This window comes from Embiotoca jacksoni, unplaced genomic scaffold (genome assembly GCF_022577435.1).
Source record: "Embiotoca jacksoni isolate LCO1_2020_lvr unplaced genomic scaffold, fEmbJac1.0.p SCAF_10, whole genome shotgun sequence".
NCBI lineage: Eukaryota > Metazoa > Chordata > Actinopteri > Embiotocidae > Embiotoca > Embiotoca jacksoni.
Window position 1 is genome coordinate 10,521,044 of NW_027185230.1, and position 23,948 is coordinate 10,544,991.

Below are 23,948 nucleotides of genomic sequence, written 5' to 3' on the forward strand. Positions count from 1 at the left end.
CAAAACCTAAAATACCACATACAAAATGTACAAAAGAATATTTTTCTGCTCTAATATAAACTTCAAACGTTAGCGTGGACGTGAGAAACTTTTTTTTTTTTTTCTCCTCTAAAGTTTTCTTGCTTCTTATTTGAAGTGAATCATCAGTGAACTACCAGAAAACTCGTATCCCTTTTCTTGCCTCTCAATCAAAACCGTTGGGTGATGCACAGGAATCCCTCCAGTCTGCATACTTTAAGTGTGTATCCAAACAATACAGTGTGTGTTTGTGCGTGTGTGCGGGGGAATAGAGGGAGGTAATGAAGGCTTTGGTGTAAGCTCTGGTGAAAGGACAAATTTGGAAACACCAGATCAGAGAGAGAGTTTGACGTTAAAGCTACAGAGAGCGAACCTCTGTGTGCGCATTTTTACACGAAGTTTCAGAGACGAATGAGAAGAACAGAAGCCTCATCTGACAGCCGAAGTCGTCTCAGTCTGACTTTCTCTCTCTCTGGCTCTCCGAGGAATTCGAGCCGTTACCGCTGAGCAGAAAAGAAAAAGTGCACGCAGCAGTTTGGTGTCCCATTTGCCAGTAACTGCGATATCATAACATGCAAATGAGGCTGCAGCAGTTTGGTGTTGTTCGGGGAAGAATTCAGCTTGCAATGAGTTGTTTTTGTGTTTTTTTTACGTAACAGCGGCCAAAAGCACATTGTTTTATTTTTGAAGCTTTCATTTCTCCAGTATTTTCTCCACCACTGGGCAAAAAGCCTCTTTCATTTAGTCAATCTGGCCTTTTCAGTAACACAGCTCAAAATATGGGATAATTAAGGCTCAGTATAGTTTGTGGTCCACTCTCATGAAGCTTTGTTGTCTGGGCCTTTGTCTCTGAGAAGAAGTGGTAGAGTTCAGTTTATTCATTTATAAAATCAGTTACCAATTGTAATGCTTTCACCATCTTAAAATACACCTGGTCAATCATAAATCAAAATATTGGACGAATACAAATTTGGATCTAAAGATGATGCCATAATTAAGTCAAGGGATCAAGAAACCTATTATAGTTCATCCTCAGGGGAACACGAATGTCTGAATCAAATTTCAAGGCCAATCATCGTAAAAACAACTCACTCCAAATGTCGAAAGATGGCGCAAAACGAAAAATCAGGGGATCACTAGCATCGGTAGATTTCATCCTGTTAATCACAGACTGTATATAAAAGTGTTCGTAGCTTCCAGGTCTGAAAAATTATGCCGATGCAGAAGTGCCTTAAGCTTCAATACCACCGGGTGCCACTAGAGGTCGCTCTAAAAAGCCCCCAGCTCCATAGACGCCCATTCAACTTCTCTCATCAAATATAAAGTCAATTAAATGTCTCCGCCAGTTATCCCGGTGTTGTTAGCTAATGTCGCTCCTTCTTATTAGTTTTCTGTAGGTCCATCTGAAAATAATCTGTCATTAATTAGAAAATAAGCTTCAAAAAGATGGGGTTTTTTTGGGGGGGAGTGTCTGTTTGATTGACAGGCCTGTGGTGCTGTCAGGTTACAGTTATCGGTGGGCGGGACGTAGCATCGTCAGGTTTCCAATCAGATCAGTCAGATCCACCGCTGGCTCCTCCCCCAGCTCATCCAAATATGGTCACTTCCTGCTCCAAACCGCTCCGAACCAGCACGTGGACTGGAGCCTTCATAACGGCCGTTCACAAACCAACGGGTGCTGGTTGATACTTGTTCACTACCTGTTGGCTTAGCTTAGCACAAAGACTGGAAACGGGGAGAAACAGCTCGCCCGGCTCTCTAAACTGGAGGCTAAATAACGTTCACAAACCAACGGGTGATCTCACTGCTGCTTCCTGTTTGGTTTTGGCTCATTAGTGAAGTTGTAGATTAAGTTTGTGTCAGTCGACTGACTGAACAAACGTTTCACCTCCAGGTCCATGACCTTTAACCTCTGTCCCACCTTCTCTCCCCGTCCTCCTCCCTGTCTGTCCCCCTTCTGCTCCCCAGTTCTCTCTGTTTGGTTCTCGCTCCACCAGCAGGACCACAAACCCTCCCTCCTCCTCCTCCTCCTCCTCTTCCCCCCCACCCGTGATCCCTTCAGCCCTTCAGGCGGTGAGAAGGTCCGACCGACTGTCCGTCTGCGGCCCCGTCGCCCTGAGCAAAGCCGAGTTCCTGGAGCGCGTGCGTCGCAGTAACCAGGCCTGCCAGCAGGGGGAGTTCGCGCTGGCCGTGCGCCTCTACGGCGAGGCCCTGACCGCCGACCCCCAGAACTGCATCCTGTACAGTAACCGCTCCGCGGCCTACCTCCGACTGGGCCAGTACAGCACCGCGCTTGACGACGCCATCAAGGCCCGTCTCATCAACCCCAAATGGCCGAAGGTAAGAAGTTCGACCCTCGGTGACCCCGCCGCCGCTCAATCACGCTCCAGACGAGAGTGTGGCGGAGATGAGGGCGGGGGATAGATTTCCTGTTTCTGTTTCCTCGAAGTGGATGTTTGATGGATGGCTGTATGGATGAGCTCTTCTCTCACAGTCATCACAGTAACGGTATATTTATGTATATCTATACCACAATCTACGAACCCTCATAATCGCCGTCTTCCCGTCTCCGGAGGCTGTCGTCTTCTTTCTGACCGGGAGTTCATGCTCAGGTTAGCATTTAAACGTTTGATCCGCTTTTTGCTGGATATAATATCACTTTTTTTAGTTGTTGCGTGACGGACTTTAATTGTCCTTGTGCTGCTCCAGAAAAGAACCAAACCGTCCGTTTCCTTCCCAGATTCTGTCAGTCGCCTTGTTTCTGCCGCAGTTTTGATTTGTTGCCGGTCGAAAACAAGCTTTCTGTTCAGACGCTGCCGCCCGCATGTTGTGCTTTTTTTTTTTTTTTTTTTTAAGTGCGAAATGTTTAAGCTTGTTCTGTGTCGTCTGTTTTTGTTTGACAAGTGTTTGAACGGGACAACGTATAACTCAGCATAATGAGGCGGTAGGACGGTGATGACGGAGAGTCGGACACGGAGACACGCTGTTTATGTGTTGATGTTTCTCCGACTGAACATCATTAGAGAGCGACAAACAACAAAAGATATCGAGATCTATCCTGTGAGGCGATGCAGATTCCTCAACTGATTTGATGCCTGTGTTTTCTGTCAAGACGATATCGGCTGATAAAAGCAATGAATCAGTTGGGCGCTAACAGCTAACGAACACGGCGAGTCTTTTTTTTCCTTCATCGGTTCCACCGAACTTTTTTTAAATCTGCGTTTTGTATTGAATTTCATGTCTTTTGCATACAAATTTCATATTTCAACTTTAGAAGACAACTTTTCAGGTCAAATCAGGAGGATAAGACTTATTTACTGAGTTGTTTTCATGAGATTAATTAGCCAGCTTGATGTTCAAGGTGTTGAATTCACTCCATCGGCCCTAAAACAAACACGACAGCTCCAGTTTAACATTTCCAGCACATTCACTGGCTGTAAACGGCTTTCCAGCACTTCTTTAACTTGAAGTGTCTCTTCAGATCTGACGGCAGAGTGAGCAGTGAAGGATGGAGAGTCTTTTAAAACCCATTCAGAGGGAGGCAGCCTCTGTCTGGACAGCTGGGGCCGGGCCAGCTCGGCTCCACTTCCTCCCTCTGTGAGAGAGAATGAGCGGAAGTGGTGTTTGGGTGTGTATATGTGTGTATATGTGTGTGTATGTGTGTATATATGTGTGTGTGTGTGTATGTGTGTGTGTGTGTGTGTGTGAGTGTGAGAGAGAGTGAGAGAGCTCTGCACGGCTGTTATTTTGTTTTTCAGACCCGGGTTAGGCCTTGGCCCAGAGTTTAGCCACTTAAAGACAATAACAGAAGCAGCATTCCTGTGTGTGTGTGTGTGTGTGTCTGTCTGTGTGTGTGTGTGTGTGTGGGTGTGGGTGGGTGGGTGCGCGTACGACGGCGGCGGCGGCGGCGAAGGCAGCAGCGATGTCATGGCGGAGGTCTCGCTCGCTCGCTCGCCACGGGTCAAGGGCGAGGTCACAGCTAATGAAGTCCCAAAGAGATGGAGTCTCTGCATGTGTGTGAGAGACGTTTACTTCTGCTTCAGCTCCTTCTTTCTGCCCTTCAGCCGTTCGCCTCGCTCCTCTTTTCTTCTCCTCCGTTCGCCTCCCACAGTTCGCCCCGTTGCCGCCCCTGTCGACTTTTCTGTTGGCACAACAGGCTCAAACACACACACGCACACGCACGCACGCACACACACACACACACACACACACACACACACACACAGAGCGCCTCCGTCGTGGGAACAGACGAGTGGAAGTGGTCAAAAGTCGCCGAATGTTTGCGAGCTTATCTGGATAACAACAACAAAAAACGTCTTTGCATGTTGATGTTGTTCTCTCGCCGTTTTGTGCGGCTTTATCTGGGTTTTTTTTTTTTTTTGGGGGGGGGGGGCTTCATTCAGTGCAAAGACTTTGAGAAAGCCTTTTTGTTTCTTTGTGATTCAAATGAAGTTACATCACAGCAGTAAAACAGCAGCGAGAGCCGTCTCTCAGAAGCAGGTGCATTTATTTATTCAGTTTGCTGAGCTCACAGTAAAGACGTCCGTTTGGCCGTCATGTGACAGAAGAGTGGAGGATGTGGCAGATGTGAGGAGGATGCTGGGAAACAGATTAGTGTCATTTCAGCAGCTGTTCCGGAGCTTTCGATCATGGTTGTCAACAAATTTCCATGAACAGACCAAAAACAACAATTCTAGATAGTTTATTTCACTGTAAAGGGGAAATTCAAGGCAGCGAGTCCACAAGCGAAGCACACATCACTGAATTTATTCCACTAAAAAGTATTCAAGGCCTCGTATATCTTATTCTTTTGTGTCGTTGAGCTCCGCTGATCTTTAAAAACATATCGCTGAGCCACATGTCTCTGTCACAGACCGTCCTGCTGCACCAAATACAAAAAGCACCGAATGTGGATTCATCCGCCACTGAAAGAAGTCCCCAGCAGACGCTCTGCTTCCTGATGTCTGAGCAAAGTTTGATGGAAACGTACCGAAGTTGAAAGTGACAATGTTTATGAGCCATTTTTAAGGATTGAAGGGAGGTTAGTGTGAAAATCAAAGATCAGAGACTCGATCTGATTGGAAACTCGACAATACTACGTCCCGCCCACCGATAGCTGTAACCTGCCTGCACCACAGGTCTGTCAATCAAACAGACACGCCCCCCAAAAACACCTCTTTTTGAGGCTTATTTTCTAATTAATGACGGATTATTTTCAGATGGACCTCCAGCTCTGAACACTTTTATATGCAAACTGTGGCTTGAAGGTGCTCAAACAATTAATGTGAGAACAAATGTTTTTTCATTATTCTGAAGTCTGAGTTATGTCCGTGTCTTATTCACAGTAACCTGCAGACTTCATCATGGTCATGCTTAATAAATCATAATAATTGATGAGGTACTCACCTTACTTAATGCTTTAATTAATGAGTTCTTCATGCACAAGTTCACAAATGAAAGACTTTAAACTCATGTTACTTCCTGATGATTACATGAGATATTAATGCATGAATCTTTGATAATTCATTCACCCTTAAGTGAAGTGTTCCCATTTTTTTTTCATGCTGAAATAAAATAAATAGTCAACGTTTAAGGAACTCAAATTAAACCCAAAAAAACCTCAGGACTCCAAAACTTCTTTTAGAGTAATGTGGTAAATATGATTTTTTTTTTTTTTTTTTTTTTGTAATGTATTTGAACTGCTTCTTTAATCCTGTGGGTGTTAGCTGTTCCTAAACGCTGTTCTTCAGGGAGTTTGTAGCAGGAATCAGTGCAGATGATCAGCCACCGTCGGACGGGCCCTCGGCTCTGAAGTGGGAGCCAACCAGATGGCAGCCAGCTCCGCCTGTTTACGCAGGCAGCCTCGCACCGCTCAGGCTTCCCCTGTCATTAAGAAACTCCTCTGAAACCACACACGGCAAAAATATTACCCACGTACGTGCAGAGAAAGCAGCAGGAGGACCCGCGAGCTACAACGCGCCCGTTTAGGAACTGACTCCACATGACAGAGTTTTTTTTTTTTGTTATTACAACCGAGGAAAAGATTCAAGTTCCTCCCTGGTCGGACCCGATTTAGGTCCCGTGACTCGACCCGGGTCCGTGTTTGTATTGTTCCCTGCCGGGTTTTGTGTTGAAATTTGAAATGGTGTCAGTCTGGATCAGAGAGGTAATCCACGACGGACTGCAGAGCATGTGAGGCGCCTCCAGCAGCACATTTCACTCTGTGGAGTATTTCTATAAACAAAACATTTTCATCCAGAGACACCGAACCCTCCACAGTCACAGCTCGTCTACATGTGTGCAAATGTCTGCTTAAAGTTGTTATTTTGCAGAGAACTACAGCTGAAATAATCAATCCATTAATTAACTGTCACTCAACATGAAATTCAGTGATGATTTGAGCCTCTTTTCAAACAAAAGTAATTGAGTTTCAGCTTCTCGGTGCTGAAGATTTGCTGCTTATATTTTTAATTTGTGTGCTGGTAAACTGAATCTCTTTGGTGGTTTGACTGTCAGACAAAACAAGACATTTCCGGCCCAGAGGTTCCTGTACCGGTACCAGGAAATATTTGTTGTAAAAATGCAACTGGAGCTTTTTGACTGAAGAGTTTGTCCGTTACTATGGCGACTACAATGTATGCAGCGTTTCTTCTTCAATTTTTGTGGGATCAAATTTAGACGACTTGCAGTTGAGAATTTTGGAAAAAAGTTGAATAACATCAGTTTTTATGACTCATCTTTATTCAATATTTAATTTGACTTTTGATTTGGCCTGCTGGTAAAGATTAAGAGATTGTTTTTGTTTTTTTTCCAAATTTTATGATCCATGGAGCACAGGATTGCTCACTTGGTCCTCACAGTTTTCCAGCTTTTACTGACTGAATATTTGAGGATGTTTTTACAGGAGGGCATTTCTAGGAAATTATTTTAAGATGTCACCGCCATTTTTCACTTTCTGACTTTCTGTTTCTGACATTTCATACACAAAACAGTTCGAGAAAACATTCAACAGATTGATTGATAAAGAAAATAGCTCGCAACGAAATCAGCAAACCGTTGAGTCTTTATTTTTTTGGGGGTTCTTTCATTAAGTAATCTTTTTTTTTTTTCCATTTGTTTTAGTGTACAAGCAAAACACAAGATTCTTATTATTCAAAATTAGACTACAAATGACATGAATTAACAGCAGGAAGAAGTCGAACATAACAAAGTTACATGGTGCTAAAATACCTTTTCAATAATATGTTTATCATCAAATTATGTTACAATTATTATCAGTAACATTGTTATCTTTATTTGATACTGTCAGATATTTACGATCCAAAAATACAAAAAAATTTGTGACAGAAATGAGCTTCCGTACGTAGTAGTTTACGTCATAAATATTCCTCATATTGTCATACTTCAAAAGTATGTGGACCGGAAGTCCACATTTCGACTCCACACTGAAATACACATCTGATTTAACGTAGTACACACATATGACCATCACCTTTAAATCTTGTCCTAAAAAAACTCTGAAAATGTAGAGCAGTAATCAGTTTTTTTTTTGCTTTATACGTGACCAAAAAAATGCATGTGAATACGAGAATAATCGAAAGATCAGAAGATGTTTTATATCTTTTAAGTAACTGCTTTATTATTTGGTCTGTAAATTTACAAAACTTTCCCAGAAATTCATGGAAAGAACTGTGAATTTTGGACTTTTTGAACATTTTAGTTCAACTTTAATACGCACCACTTGACTTCCTTGAAAAAAAAAAAAGCTCCAGGCACCGACCGATAGAACATTTCATCAATCATTTTTTGAGTTCTAATTAGTTTGACTTCTTTCTAGGAAACTCGTGCTCGGGAAATTATTAGGAATTTAAAACATAGTTTGCCATGTAGAAAGTAAAAAAAAAAAAGAAAAAGAAAAAAGATGTACCGCTGATATCGGCAGCAGCCACTAGAGGGCAGCACTGACGTGTTGGGAAACTGCCTCGCTCTCCACTTCCCAGAGCTCCAGCGCAACTTCTCCTTTTGTTAGATCCGTCCAGCGGTGCTCTCGTGACCCACATCACACGGGGCTCTGCAGCGCGGTCGCCTGTTATCCAGCCCAGACTAATCCAGACGACCCGGGGCTCTTGTCACCTCGTCGGAGTGTAAACGACCGCCCGTTGTTCTTGTTTAAAAAAAAAATAATCACACTGCCTTTTCTTTCCTGGTTCTAGTTTATCTCTCCTCATTATCAGATTACCAGATGAAGCGACGTCGCAGCTTCCCCATGTTTAAGTGATAACATGTTTGGTGGTGGGTGGGGGGGAAAAAAAAAAAAAAATTAAAGAAAAGTGCACATCAGCGGCAAATAATAACCTGCTGCTTCCTCACACACTTCTTCGCCTGCTTGCTGCAGAGTGTAATGAGTTTTGATTTTGCCTGGAAGAGCAGCGGGCCTAATTGTCTGCTGTTAATCGGGGGGATTGTTCGGTTCATACGCTGCAGACTCGACCGAAAGCCTGCTGTCTCAGCAACCATCCCGAGCAGCTGGATTCATTTCTACCCCGTCCTTTATCCTCCCTCTGTACGGCTCTTTGGCGCGCAGTCGGGTGCTTCGGCTGTCTGAGCAACCGCAGAGGAGGGAGAAAGATAACGGCAGCGGGAGATAACGAAGGAGGGACTCGGTTGGACTTGAACGTGGCGCTGTCACAGGATAAAGATGTCGATCTCGGCTGACAGAAAACCTACTATAAGCACTGACTGGGTATCAGAAGTGATTTTAAAGGGTTAATATCACAGACTGTATATAAAAGTATTCATAGGTATCCGGGTTTGAAAAACGAGGCCGATGCAGAAGTGCCTTGACCTGCAATACCACCGAGTGCCACTAGAGGTCGGCTCCAAAAAGCCTCCGGCTCCATAGACTCCCATTCTTCTCTCATGAAAGTCAATAAAGTTGGTGTTCGCTGAAGTCACTCCTTTATTAGTTTTCTGGAGGTCCACCTGAAAACAATCTGTCATTAATTAGAGAATAAGCTTAAAAAAAGATGTGTTTTTTTGGGGGGTGTGTCTGTTTGATTGACAGGCCTGTGGTGCATTTAGGTTACAGCTGTCAGTGGATGGGACGTAGTATCTTCAGGTTTCCAAACAGATCAGTCAGATCCACCGCTCGCTCCTCCCCAGCTCGTCCAAATATGGTCACTTCCTGCTCCATACTGCTCCGAACTAGCAAGATGGTGACGGACAGAATCTGAACTGGAGGCTTCATAACGTTCACAAACCAACGGGTGAAGTCACGCGTTGTTGCTGCTTAGGTAGTATTGATTTACTGATGTTGACACTAAATAAAAAAAAATCAGGAGATCACCACAGTTGTTACTATTTATCCTCTGGTGACCATGAATGTCTGTACCAAGCGGGAACCAGCAGTGAGGCCACCTGTTGGTTTGTGAACTTTATGAAGCCTCCAGAGATAACTGGTGGAGATATTTTATTGACTTTGTATTTCATGAGAACGTTGGGAGTCTTTGGAGCCAGAGGTTTTTTGGAGCCAACCTCTACTGGCACTCGGTGGTATTGCAGCTTAAGACACTTCTGCATCGACCTCATTTTTCCTACTTTCATATCCAGTCTAAGGTCCGTACCAAATTTCTTGCCAGTCCGTCCAGTGTTGATTGCTGTTTAAGTGGCAGGACGACTGACATTTCCATTCCCCTCTAAAAAAAAAACGACCCGGCTGGTGATAAACCCAAATTATCCTTCAACTATGTTTTCTTTGAGACTTTGTTTTGCTTTCGGATTTGTCGTCCTCGCTACAGATCTTGGGATTTCCTCTCAACATTTGGATTTGAGCAGCCTCGGAGTGAAAGAAAGAAAAACAGTGAGAGAGGAGAGACAAACAGCAGAGCGAATGACTCACTAATAACAGGTTGTGTGTTGCTATTTCCAGGCTGAGGTCGAGGTTAATGAACAATCACATCTTTGAGACTCCGGTGAGGCGGGCGTTGTTCGGTTTGAGCTTCAAAGAGGGCACATTCAGTGAATGTGATGGCAGTGTGTGAAATACAAGCAGGGTTTACAGCTGGGCGCACGGCCTCTTTTTTTATTAGTAGAATCACTGGAGCATAAATGTGCTCAGTTGGTCTTTCCTGTTAGTCATCAGCTGGGCACTTCATGTCCTCATGATGGTGTAAAAACATTGGCCAGTTATCCCTTCATAACTCTGGAGGAACGATGCATCAGGATGAATCATGCAGACTGATTACGTGGTCACTGGCTGGAATGATTTAGAACGATGCAAGTTGTCTAAACTACATTTTTAGGAAATGGTTCAGCAAAGAAATTATTAGCATGAATGCAGATCAAAATTTAAATGGCTACAAGTCTGCAGTCATGCTAACAGGCTTTAAATATGCTAAATTCTTTGAGCTAAATACAGGTGAGTCTGATGAGAATTTCACGAGCTAAACCAAATTATTGAACAACGTAATGCTGTAACCTGATGCTGGCACTGAATGAAAAGTCAGATGATCACTATAGTTAGAATTCATCCAAATGGGGACGTGAATTTGGTTCGGAGGATTTGGTAAGTGGCAACGTCCATCGCTGAGCATTTAACACAACTTTGCACTACTTATTACACGACGATACATCATCTTATCTGTGTCAGTTTAATCCAAAAAAATTAGCTGTTTTTGATAATGGTGAAATCACATTCTCAGGATTTCGTTTCTAGCGTGATAAACCACATGAGCCGAGCAGCAGCCAAAACATTTAAAAAGAGAAAACAAGAAGAAATCTCCTCTCTGTCAGTCAATCAGAGTGTGAAGCCTTGTGCAAGCTCTCCTAACCATTAAACCAAACACAATTATGGGCTCATCTGTTTGGCATGGCCCTCCATGACTTGGTGCCAGGCTGCAGGGCTCGCCAGCTCCACCGGGCATATGTGCCACCAACTGTCTATCTGAGCTCGCTCCCATGAAGAGTATCAATCATAACAAAACCACAAAAAAAAGATAATCCGGCCTGTTTATTATTCATCGTTTATGGGAAAACGTCAAAGTCTTACACGACACAGTGTTCAGGCATCCGAGGATTAATGACTGCCGAGCTCAGCACTTCCTCCATCAGATAGGGTTAATTCTCCCTTGTATGTTCCTGCTTATCTTTAACCCAGAGAAGAAATTATATATTCATGGGTTTAAGTGAAACTTGAAAAGCTGTATGTGCCTTTTTTTTTTTTTTTTTTCATACAGCATAGCTGCAGGCTAATTATCCGGACAAAATAAGTCATCAAATATGCAGCTTCTACACGCTGGGATCAGCTCTCAAACATGTTCACTCATTACAAATAATTTACTGGGAAATATACTATACTTTATTATTATTTCATTTGTGTGTGTGTGCGTAATTTAATTTTTTATTTGTCTCTTGCATGTTTAATGTACGTTTTTGTGCCAATTTACACAAAGAAACACTTTAAATCCAATTTAATGGAACGATACTTTTCTGTTGTGTCGTACGTTACAGCCGCAGACTGTATATAAAAGTGTTCGTAGCTTCCGGGTCTGAAAAATGAGGCCGATGCAGAAGTGCCTTAAGCTGCAGTACCACCGAGTGCCACTAGAGCTCAGCTCCAAAAAGCCTCCGGCTCCATAGACTCCCATTCAACTAATCTCATCAAATACAAAGTCAATAAAATGTCTCCACCAGTTATTTCGGTGTTGTTAGCTAAAGTCGCTCCTTCTTATTAGTTTTCTGGCGGTCCATCTGAAAATAATTCGGCATTTATAAAAAAAATTAAAAAGACGTGTTTTTTGGGAGGGCGTGTCTGTTTGATTAATGTCTACTCCAATTTTTTATTTTGTAGGTAAATATTTTACTTTTAAAATAATCATTTCATTCAGAGCTGCAGTTACTCTGCAGTTCAAAAAAAAATTACGTAATTTTCATCTGGAATGAAATTATGATTTGATGCACTTTGTGTAAATTGAACTACCTACATGCATTTAGTATTCATCTAATAACTGCATTTATTATTCATTAAGAATTTTATTTTGACAGTCAATTTTACAGAAACAAATAATCTGTAGTCTAACTGATAGTAAATACTACACCTAATAGTTTATAACAGTTCCAAGCTTGGAGTGATGAAAACACACGGATGTTTTGTTCCCTCTGTAATTTTCAGTTAATTGGCGAGTAGCTGCCTTTCGTGGTAAAGGTGTGAATGTCTCCGGCGTATTATCAGCACCTCGGCCTGTTACATTCAGAGGAGGCAGCCGAGTGTTATGTCAGCTGGCTAAATACGACCTTCACACGTGGTCCCGAAGGACCGGAGCGTGCTCCGGTAACACGCTGTCAGGCACCGAGCTGGTAATATAGTCCAATATCACACAGGAGCCCAAGTTACCTGTTGGTGTGTGTGTGTGTGTGTGTGTGTTAAAGAGCATAATAGGCACAATTTAATACAACCTTGCCATAAGGCATGAACAGATCAAATTAGCTATTAGTAGCCGAGGAGGTGTGGAAACGTAAACGCAACAGGAAACACACACACAGCGACCTCTCATCTTTTCCTGTTGACTATATGTTGTAATTTATTTTCTCGTGGACAGTTTGTTATTTTAAAATGATTTCCACCCGCTCCCGTTAGCCGTCGGGTCGCCGGTGAACTCAATCGAAACACTATGTGCAGGGTGATAACACGCAGTGCAGGATGACACGTCAACATTTAAAAGGACGTTTATCTCCTGATGTTCATCATCACAGAGAGACACGTATAAAGGATGATACCCGACCGCTGTTGCTTATTTATTTATTGTGTGTTTAACAGGGACAGCAATGAACAACACATTTGCTGTAGCAGATGCACAGTAAAGCTCATTTCCATCTGCAGTGGAGGCCGTCAGTGATGCAAGACTCGCAGAAGTAAAAGAATTCAAACCTCAAAACAAATTCAATAAAGCATAAATATGAAAATCTGAAAACGAAAAGTTGGTTGTGAAGAAACTGTAAATGACAAAAAGACCATTTTGGCTGAATTAAGTATATGAAATGAAGTTGTGATTTTAGTTACACTTTGTAAAAATATGTAGATCCAGTGTTTGGTTTGTCCCCTCTGGGCTCCTGTAGAAACATGGCGGCTCCTTGAAAAAGGACACGCTCCCATGTATAGATATAAAAGGCTCATTCTGAGGTAACAAAAACACAGTTATTTTTTTACGCAACTAAAAAGATACTAATGAAAGTCTTTTGTACCAATTGACCCCCTTAAATCCACACACACGCACTGAACCTTTAAAGTACAAATTAAGGGTTACATTTAATGCAATTCTGTACATTTTAATGGATTTTTGAACATAACAATTTTTTTAAATGTTCTAAAAAGCAATAACAATCAGCCTTTTAAAACATATTAAACCGTGCATATATACAATAAAATTTGGTGATTTAAATACTAATTAACCTTAAATTCATGAAATAAACCTGAATATTGTTGGAATATACATCTCAACAAATAACAGTATATAATTTTTTTTAGGACCCCTTAAAAAAACCAACTTAAATTTTGCATACAATAATAATAATGATAACAATGATTTGTCATATATAATTGTTTATTTATTTTAGAATTAATTACTTTGGCATTTTGAGATGTAAATTCCCTTAAAATATCCTTATTTTAAGTGATATTTTTCCCTTTAAAAATAGCTTTAAAAAAATGTTTATGGATTTCAAGAATAATTATTTTATTTAAATATAAATTAACCTTGAATTTGAGGTGTAAATACCAGAATACTCTTTGACAAACACTCCTCTGGATATCATGTCTTTGTTCCGTCCGTCTCTCTGCAGTCAGAGCCGACGTGCTTTTGAACTCATTGAACCTTGAACCTTTAACTCGAGGGGGTTTGATGGTTTTATTAGCCTATCACTGTTCAATACTGCCGGTGGTGAAGAGGTGTTGCCCCCCCCCACCCCGCCCTCCCGGCCCTTCCTGCTCTTACCTCGGCCTCCAGGGGAAGAGATCAATGTCAAAAAGCTCTCGGCTCTGTTACAAGATCAATAACTTTTTTTTTTTTCTGACAGCACAAACATGTGCACACAGATAAGTGGAACACGCACACACAGCTGGACGGATCTGATAACCAAACAACCGCGTCTCCACGTCGTTTGGTCTCATTTGATTAGCCCACACTTTGACCCCCGCTGACCCACAGCAACACCCGGGAGTCTGACCTCTGACCTCCCGACCTGCCAGAGGAGGGGAGAGGATGTGTTTCTGTTGTGGTGACATGGATTTATTTTGAGTGAAGGAGACGGAGGGGAGGAGGGTGGAGGAGCTGAAGGTTTGAGGAGAGGGTGGATGAAGAACCTTCAACTAAAGTTCAAGTACTAAAATCACAGTTTAAAAATACTCCATTATGAGTATTATAACTCCAGCATTTCAAAGTATTATCAGCCAAATGTACCTAAATATCAAACTAAAGGTACTTCTACAGTAGAATCTTCCCTGTTACTAATTTATAATTTATGGCTTTAATATGATTATTAATACTGATGCATCAGTGTGTTCATGTTTTTGAGGCGGAGCTTGTTTTAGCTACGTAATACTACGTATGGATCATGATGTTCAAATTTTTCAAGTAGTCTTTAAATTAAGAAATTTAATAGATTTATTTTCCCTTGTTTTTACCAGTGCCTTGTGTTGCACTACTCCCACCAGAAGGTGGCGTTAGTTCACCTAAAAGCTGTTTGCCAACATCAAACAGCAAAACACCGGTAAAATGGGTGTGGCTCTCTGAGATGAGATGCTTCGGTACAAACATAAACTGTAAATAAAAATGGACCTGTCAGTTTTCTGGCGGTCCATCTGAAAATAATCTGTCATTAATTAGATATTAGGCCTCACACAAAGGTATGTCTGTTTGATTGACAGGCCTGCAGTGCAGTCAAGTTTTCACTGTAGGTGGGCGGGGCGTAGTGTCCTCAAGTTCAGGTCAGATCCACCACTCGCTCCTCCTCCAGCTCGTCCAAATATGGTCACTTCCTGCTCCAAAAAAACGAGATGGCGACAGCAAAAATGCCGAACTGTCGTCTTCACGAACTACTGCGAGAAATGACTCGTTTGGACTTGATTTACGTCACGTTTTCACGAGTATACGTGAGGCAGAATTTGCTATCAACGCTGTTCTGTTTTCATGATAATTTGGTCTTTCTAAAATCGAATTCCTTCCTTCCACATGCGGACAAACAGTCCTAAATACAACCTCGTTCCCATCAGCTGCAGCTGAACGAGAGCATCTCTGATTAAGGAAAAACTCTCCATCAAGGTTCCCGTCGCAGAGAGCTTTCACTGTCGGCAAGAGATGCATAATTCATCAAAGATCTGTAACTATAGCTTCCTCATTGAGAGGTGCAATAAGAGTGGCTGTGAAGCACTGGTACATGTGATTCACGCGGGTCCCCACTTCAACTGCACTCGACAACGCACGAAAGAGAAATGATTATATTGCTGTTCTGTGAACTTCACTGGCATTAGTGGCTGTACATGAAGAGGAGGGTTATTTTCCCATAGGGGGGGATTTACTGCACTAATCCTCAGATGGCGGCCATATAACACCCTATAATTCAGTTATTTTTTTTCAATTAAGCACTTAACTCCCTGAAACTATTTATCTTTAACAATGTTCTAGTGTCTAAATGTTAAAAAAAAAACTATAAAAATCTTTGTTTTTTAATGCTGGATGGAAGTTGTAATTTCCAGTTTGACCTCACTTTGTCACTGCTTTCACCGTCAAAATTCCTCAAAAACCAACACACAGATTCTTGTTACTGTAACGTGATGGCGCTGCAGCTGGTTACAGGTTTAGTGCAGAGCAGCATTTTCTTTAATGTTTGGGGGTTGTCATGACAACAGCTCTGCAGATGAAGATGAACGAGGCTGCTGATGAGGAGGACTGTTTTCATCGGGCATGTTATTTTAAATCAGAACCAGAGTGTGAAAAGGATAAAACATACAGCAAGCTGGCCAAAAGATGTTCAGACTGATGAGGGAATCGTGTAAAGTTACCGCGTCTGCCTCAACCAAGTTGCTGTAAAAGCAAAAGTAGTTTTCTTCAGTTTTCTTCTGAACTTGCATTCTCTTCAAAAACATTGACTCTATGAATCTCAAGTTTGTTGAAACATTGAACCACTCCGGCTGAAAAACACGGGAGACGCCTCATTTATTATTCATGTTCGACCGTTTTTTTGTTTTGTTTTTATCTTTTTCTTAAAAAAACCCCCTAAAAAACCCCCTCTCAAAAACACTCTGAAATGTTGGCTCAAAAGGTTGAGAATCGGAACCGCTTTAGCTGAAAAAGTCCCACAAAAACACGGCCGACGCCTCATCAGTGCATCGATACTCAAGCAGGAGACAGTGGGAGCTTCGTGCATTAAAACAGGCTGCAGTAAGACGGAGGATGTCACTGTGATTTATGATTATTGTTCTGACTAATTCACTCTATGAAAGGTTTCAGCAGTTGTGTGCAGGACAAGACAGTAAAAACATGAATTACTAATAAAAGTTTGATCTTTAAATAACTGTAAAAGTTCATAAATGACAGAAAATATAGTTTTGTAAAACTAATGTGTTGATTCTACGCTCGGAAAGGCTACAATAAATCAAATCCTTCTTCTATAATGTGGACGTGTCAGACAGATAATACAAGAATTTAAGGCTTAATTTTGACGATTCGTTGCTTTTTTTCCCCCAGTAAAACCTATTTACATTAATTATATACAAACGTAGTGTTGAGGAGACTCTGTTACCTTCATAACCTCCCATACAACAACATGCTGTAAATTTGAGAGGCAGGTCAGAGAGTGGATGAGGTCTGTGTGGTGGAGGTGGATAAAAGAGAAACAACAGCAGGTGAAATACCTGCTGCGGCTGCAGAGAAGAATGAGCGGATTAGACAGCGGTGTGTGTGTGTGTGTGTGTGTGTGTGTGTGTGTGTGTTTGTGTGTGTGTGTGTGTGTGTGTTTGTGTGTGTGTGTGTGTGTGCGGGCGTGTGCGTGCAGCAGAGAAGGATGGTGTTTGTGGCCATGTATGGTAGCAGAGATGAATGGTCTCATTTGTGGTTGGGCGCCTGGAGGCCACGCAGACTGATGCAGCCACACTGCTGCAGACTTTATCTCGCACTCAGACCGTGTCCGAGCTAAATGCTGATAAATTTGAAAACACCTTTGTGTGTCAAACAGGGTTTCTGTCCACACCAACATTTTACTAGATTTCACTGAAAGAAAAATAACGTTTGTTTTCTTTCTGTTTGGTGTCAGTTTTGTTGTCTTTATACTGCAGTGTTGTACACTGCCGTTCTGAAGCATCCAGTCGGGCATTTTGACCGTCGCTATTTGGGGAGAACTCGAGAACACTATTCCCCGCCCACACATAGTGGGAACCTGACTGCTCCCCAGGCCTGTCAATCAAATCACACATGCCCCCAAACGTAGCTGTAATTGAGGCCTAATATCTAATTAATACTGGAATTATTTATTGAAGGAGGGAATTTATTAGCTTATGACACCATAAAGACTTGTGGAAAACATTTGCTGACTTTGTATTTCAGGAGAAGTTGAATGGAAGTCTATGGGACTGTATATAAGAGTGTTTGTAGCTGAGGCCGATGCAGAATTGCCCTGAACTGCAAAACCACTGAGTGCCACTAGAGGTTTTGCTCCATAGACTCCCATTCAACTTCTGTCATCAAATACAAAATCAATAAAATGTCTCCACTTATCCAGTTATCTCCAATTATCTCGGTGTTGTTAGCTAAAGTCACTCCTTCTTATTAGTTTTCTGGAGGTCCATCTGAAAATAGTCCTTCAATTATCATAAAATAAGCTTCAAAAAGATGTGTTTTTGGGGGTGTGTCTGTTTGATTGACAGCTCTGTGGTGCAGTCAGGTTACAGCTCGGTGGACGGGACGTAGTATCGTCAGGTTTCCAATCAGTCAGATCCACCGCTGGTTCCTCCCCCCCAGCTCGTCCAAATATGGTCACTTCCTGTTCCAAACCGCTCCAAACTGACAAGATGGTGACGGACAAAATCTGAACTGGAGGCTTCATAAAGTTCACAAACCAACGGGTGACGTCACTGCTGGTGACTTGTTCACATCGCATTCTTTTACTTCAAGTGTCAAAGTCTCCATCCGGGTTTTGGAAGTTAATTCCAAATCAACCGCAATAAATATGTCAATAAAGCAGGAGAACAGAAAAGAGACCTGAAACACACACTCACTAAATGTGTGTCTCCTCTTGCAGCAGACACTCACACACTGAGCCACTGCATTCATCACTGCCAAGGTGTGTGTTTAGTAGCCGTGTTGGCCATGGAAAGTGCTCCATCAAATTGACTTTCCTGACATATGGAGTGTGGAGGTGTGTGTGCATTCTCTTGCCGTGTGTGTGTGTGTGTGTGTGTGTGTGTGTGTGTGTGTGCGTGCGTGTGCGCGCGTGGAGGCAGAGTGATAATGCTGCTCACAGAGATGAATAAGACATAGATTTGATACAGATATGCAGCTCGTCTGACAAACATGTCTTCCAGCCTCTGGGGAGAAGGTCGGGGGTCGAAGGTCAGGGTTGACTTTATGATCTCATCACAGGAAGACTTGTCAAGGAAGCCGAGCAGCCGGCTTCGGGGGGGTTGGATTGCTTCTGTAGGTGGCTGCACTGCTATAAAACATACTGAAACACATCATTACATGTGTGTAACATTTGTGTGGCAGTTGTGTTGATGTTTGTTGTCACCAGTGTGACGCTGGTGTGTCTGCGTCTCTCCTTTGTTTGCTCCTTGTAACAGGTTGTAAATATGCAGTTTACAATTTTCATGAAAAAACAATGAGGTTGGCAGCAGCCATGAGCGTACACACAAAAACAGCTGTTACATTATTGATGGCATCAGAGGTGTGTGTGTGTGTGTGTGTGCGTGCGTTACGTACATGCAGAAATCTGCCCTCAGATCAGATTAATTTGATTTCAAGATCAGCATTTCGAGCAAAAATACGATTCGAAAAATCCCTCTGAACTAATTGATTATTTTTCGATTATTATTAAGAAGGGAAAAAAACAGACTCACTTGCGCTGTAAAATCGGGCTCAACAGATGCCATCCAACTTCTAAAACCCTCGAGTCGTCTGAAGAGAAGCGTGTTTTTAGTTTCATCTTTGAGATGAAGGTCGTTGTTTGCATCCAACATCAAATTCACCTCGTCTGGTCGCTGATTGATCAGTGGACACGTCGTTTTCACTCTACTGGCCGTGTGCAGCTGTGGCAGACTGATGATCAGCTCGCTCTACCTGTAGAGTTTGACTGCACCTCATCTTCTTTTATTTTGAAGGAGTTCCACTCAGAATTTCCTTTTTTTTTTGCTACTCGCGGCTAAAGGTTGTGAAACGGTTTCTTTGTGTTTATTCTTGATGTTTCTTACTTTGTGCTGCGGCCTTACAAAGTATATCCGGTTTGCTGTGTTTTAGTCGTTTAAAACAAACATTCATCCTACTAATTATTTTCCAACTATTTCAAATAGAGTGCCTGAAGCTGAGGGAGAACCCATTTCTTGTCCTAACGGAAAGACCACTGGGGTACGCAGTGATGTAGCAATGTGTTCGATTGATTTTATTTTGAAAAATTGACCAGATTAGATCTTAACACTGCATTCACAAGCTATCGAAATTATCGTAATTACCAGGCTCATACTTGAAAACAGCATCAAAACACTCATTCAATCTGCATATTTAAACGGAAATCTAAAAAGTGCTGATTTGCACAATTTCAGCTAAGCTAAGCTACGCTACCTGTCGCATGGCTGTTAGCTGCATGTTTAGTGTACAGAAATCTTTCTCAGAACAAAAAGTCAATAAGCTTGTTCTCAAAATGTTCAAACTATCCCTTTAAAGAGCAAACAGCAACGATGAAAATCTCCCTCTTCACATAAGTTCCTCCCGATGCTCCATATTGTCGTGTCCTCGCAGCACCTGTATCAGCGGTCGTCTTGTTTGAATCATCTCTTTTTTCGGAAGGTTTTCAGCATTCAGTTTGTCTTTGATGTTCACACCAACGCAGCAGAGTGTGTTCTCCCTCGAGGTTTTTACTTCGCTCGCAGACACACACACATATACACACACACACACACACACACACACACACACACACACACACACACACAGAAAGTCTTAACAAGTGCCACTGTGACGTGTCAACGACTGTGTCACTGCGTTTGCATCGTAACTGTTGGTTTTGTTTAAGTCTGTGACAAAATATTGTGTGTGTGTGTGTGTGTGTGTTTGAGCTCCGTGTGTGTGTGTATTGTGTCTGTGATTGTGCCAATATGTCTTTTGGGTGCAGCGAGTCGTTGTGCTGCGTGCAGGATGCAGATGACAGTCACATCGTCTGACAAGGACGGGGCACGAACGAGCGTAATGAAATAAAATATTGTTTCCAGCCTCTCACCTCCTTCAATATTCAGCTTCTGTACGGAAACACACACACACACACACACACACACACACACACACACAGATGCTTGTCACTCCTCATATCAGTCACCAAATGTCATTGTGAAATCCTTGGTTTCTACAGTAATGTAATATTTCCTCCCCGTTGTCCTTTTGTAGAAATGTGATAAATCTGACAGGTCAGGAGTCGAACACTTTATGTTAGGAAGGGGATGCGGCCAGAGGGGTAGCCGGGGACCTGCACGCCACACATCACCACATCCAAGTAGGAATGGTTACAGTTTCTTTGTTAATATCAGAACTTCTCTACGAAGTGACTGTTTGGTGCTAGAAAGTCAATCAAATGACATTACAGACATAAAATCACAAAGAGAAGCAAAACGACCAAAAATAGTGACCCAAAACCACCAAAGAGATTCAAAATCCTTTCAAAATTAGTCAAACAGATGCAAAACCATCACAGAGTGACAATAAATGACCACAAAAAGACGCAAAATCACCACAAAATGACTTTCAAATGAGCTTAAATAGATGCAAACCATCACAAATTTCTTAAATATGTCAAAAAACTGCCAAACTAACACCAAATGATGCAAAACATCACAAAATCATCCTAAAATGACCTCGGATAGATGCAAACCATTACTAAATTTCTCAGAGTGACTAATAAAGATGCAAAACCACCACAAAGAGATATAAAACAACCACAAAATGACTCAAAATGAACTTTAAGAGATGCAAAATTGCTACAAAATGACCTTGAAAGGAGATCAAATAGATGCAACAAGTAGGAGCTAAGCCTATTCATTGATAATATTCCAAATTAGAAAATTGTTTATTTGGTAATAATTTATTAGACTGAATAAACACTGTGATATTAATAATGTATGGTTATTATTTGCCAGGAGCCTTGACACATTTTTACTTATTTCCCCAAATGTGCCTCCGATCTCTGAATCTGTGCTCGAGTCTGCACGTCGTAACTTTGTAAACCCAGCGCTGGTGTTACCGTGGTTACACACACTGTTTATATAAAGACATCGACGATTAGCCAGATGCTGGAGGTGTGTTTGGTTGACCAACGATTGAGGGTAGTGAGGTTAATAATGATGTTAAAATGCTAAACACATAAAGCCCTCCTTCCTCCCTTTGTTTAATTAAACTGGATCAATCACTTTCTCTTAATAACTATTTCTTATAGTTTGTTTTTAGGTTGAGTGTAAAATCTGTTCAGGGAGTACAGATTCAAAATATTCTCTTGGCTACCTCTGGTGCATTTAGAGCAGTGTTTATTAATGGGAGCTCCATCCTTTAAATAAATAAAAAAAAATTGAGCTCAGTGTAAGTCAGTAATATCTTTCTACTTTCCAAAGATTAATATCACTGCACGTTCTGAGATTTTCTTCTATTTCTAAAAAATGTTTTCCGATGAATTATTCAGTTCGACTGTTTCTTGCATCTCAGATTTATCCAAATATAAATCAGATTTATTTATTTATCCAAAGATAAACCAGCAGGACCGAAGGTGCGTTCACACTCGCTGCTCCGTGTCGTACTCGGGTACATCAGAAACCGGAGAGCTGGATGTTTGATTCGTGTGGACTTTGAGAACTGTACAGGGGAACAGTACGAAGGTCCGTCACTTTCACACCTGAAAGTCCGAACTAAGGTTCATGGGGCGTGTCTGTTTGATTGACAGCCCTGTGGTGCAGTCAGGTTACAGCTATCGGTGGGCAGGTCGTGGTATCAGATCGAGTCAGATCTACGTCTCGCTCCTCCCCCCAGCTCGTCCAAATATGGTCACTTCCTGCTCAAAACCGCTCCGAACTAGCAAGATGGCGACGGTCAAACTCAGAGGCTTCTGCCTCAACTGTTGCTCATAAAATCAAAGCCTCCTTCGTAACGGCGGACATCCTGAGTATTTGGTTTCATCAGAAAGAAGCTGTCAGCACCATGATGTTGATAAACCCTCTGTAATGCCACGAGGTTTGTTTTCCCACTGAAGTCATCTGTTGCTAATAAAAAGCAGCTCTGGAAACGTCCCGAGAATTTAACGTCTCTTTGACACTTGACAGCCAGAAAAGTTTTAGGCTTTTATAAGCAGTCGGCAGATCGAGGGAGGCGGGTTAAGAGGAGGGGCAGCTTGTCATCTGTTACCTTACCCCCTTCTTCTTCCTCCTGTCCAGTTACACCCACGTTACATCACTGCCAGCTCGCCTTGATCTTCTCGCCCGTTGTGTTCCCCAACACGAGCACATGGTACAGCTGGTGTCTTGTTTATGGTGGAACATGTGCTCAATTAAGCGCTTAATGCCACATCAACTAGACGCGGTAAGTTTGGTCCTCAGAGAGAGATGGAGCTGTCTACTTCCTGGTCACGAACACATCAGCAGAAGATGGCGCAGTGACAAATAAATAACGTGTTAAAAAGTGTTCTTAGCTTCCGGGTCTGAAAAATGAGGCCGATGCAGAAGTGCCTTAAGCTGCAATACCACCGAGTTCCACTAGAGGTTGGCTCCAAAAACCCTCCGACTCCATAGACTCCCATTCAACTAATCTCATAAAATTCTAAATCAATAAATGTTTCCCACCAGTTATCTCGGTGTTGTCAGCTAAAGTCACTCCTTCTTATTAGTTTTCTGGCGGTCCATCTGTCATTAATTAGACAATAAGCTTCAAAAATATGTTTTTTGGGGGAGTGTCTGTTTGATTGACAGGCCTGTGGTGCTGTCAGGTTACAGTTATCGGTGGGCGGGACGTAGTATCGTCAGGTTTCCAATTAGATCAGTCAAGTCCACCGCTGGCTCCTCCCCCAGCTCGTCCAAATATGGTCACTTCCTGCTCCAAACTGAAACCAAAAAAAAGAACTTTGAGCGTTCAGCGCAGAATAAACGCTCATCAAGTCGTTACACTGATGTCGTTCAAAAAACCGCAACGCTCCGATTAACAAACATTTAAAACATGCTCGGGAATAAACTGCTTTGACGGACGTAGGCCTTTAGTGTCCATGGGTAAAAGTGACATCAGCATAAAATAACACAACAATTAAAGTCGCCCTATTTTTGACTCTCTGCACTTTACATTTCCATATCACGTTTTATTTGCAGTGAGTCGGTGAACAATAGCAGCAGCTGATGTTAGCTGAGATGGCTCGCAGTGATAGAGCCGGGGTTATCACTCAGCTGATGACCAAATTAAAGCCACAGTGGGGCTTCACACGGAGCTCCGAGTGGTAATTCTCCTCCAAATCTAATTTGCCCTTTGTCGTTTATTTCTGGAGATTAGGTTGTTCTTTAAATGACTGACAGTCGGCCACAAGCGGACCCTTCACACCGTGTGTGTGTGTGTGTGTGTGTGTGTGTGTGTGTGTGTGTGTGTGTGTGTGTGTGTGTGTGTGTGTGTGTTTCTCTTATTGGAAATGGGGCTAGTGATCTTCATCCTTCACTACAA

The 23,948-nt window shown here is 42.2% G+C and overlaps 1 protein-coding gene across 2 annotated transcripts in view; it reads left to right on the plus strand.

Annotated features, from left to right (window-relative positions):
* Positions 1–23,948, plus strand: part of ttc28 (tetratricopeptide repeat domain 28) — a 106,500-nt gene that overhangs the window by 4,102 nt on the left and 78,450 nt on the right. For both annotated transcript variants that reach the window (XM_069165799.1, XM_069165803.1), the window contains exon 2: positions 1,987–2,358. In XM_069165799.1, the coding sequence (XP_069021900.1) occupies positions 1,987–2,358 (372 nt within the window). The remainder of the gene's footprint in view (positions 1–1,986; positions 2,359–23,948) is intronic.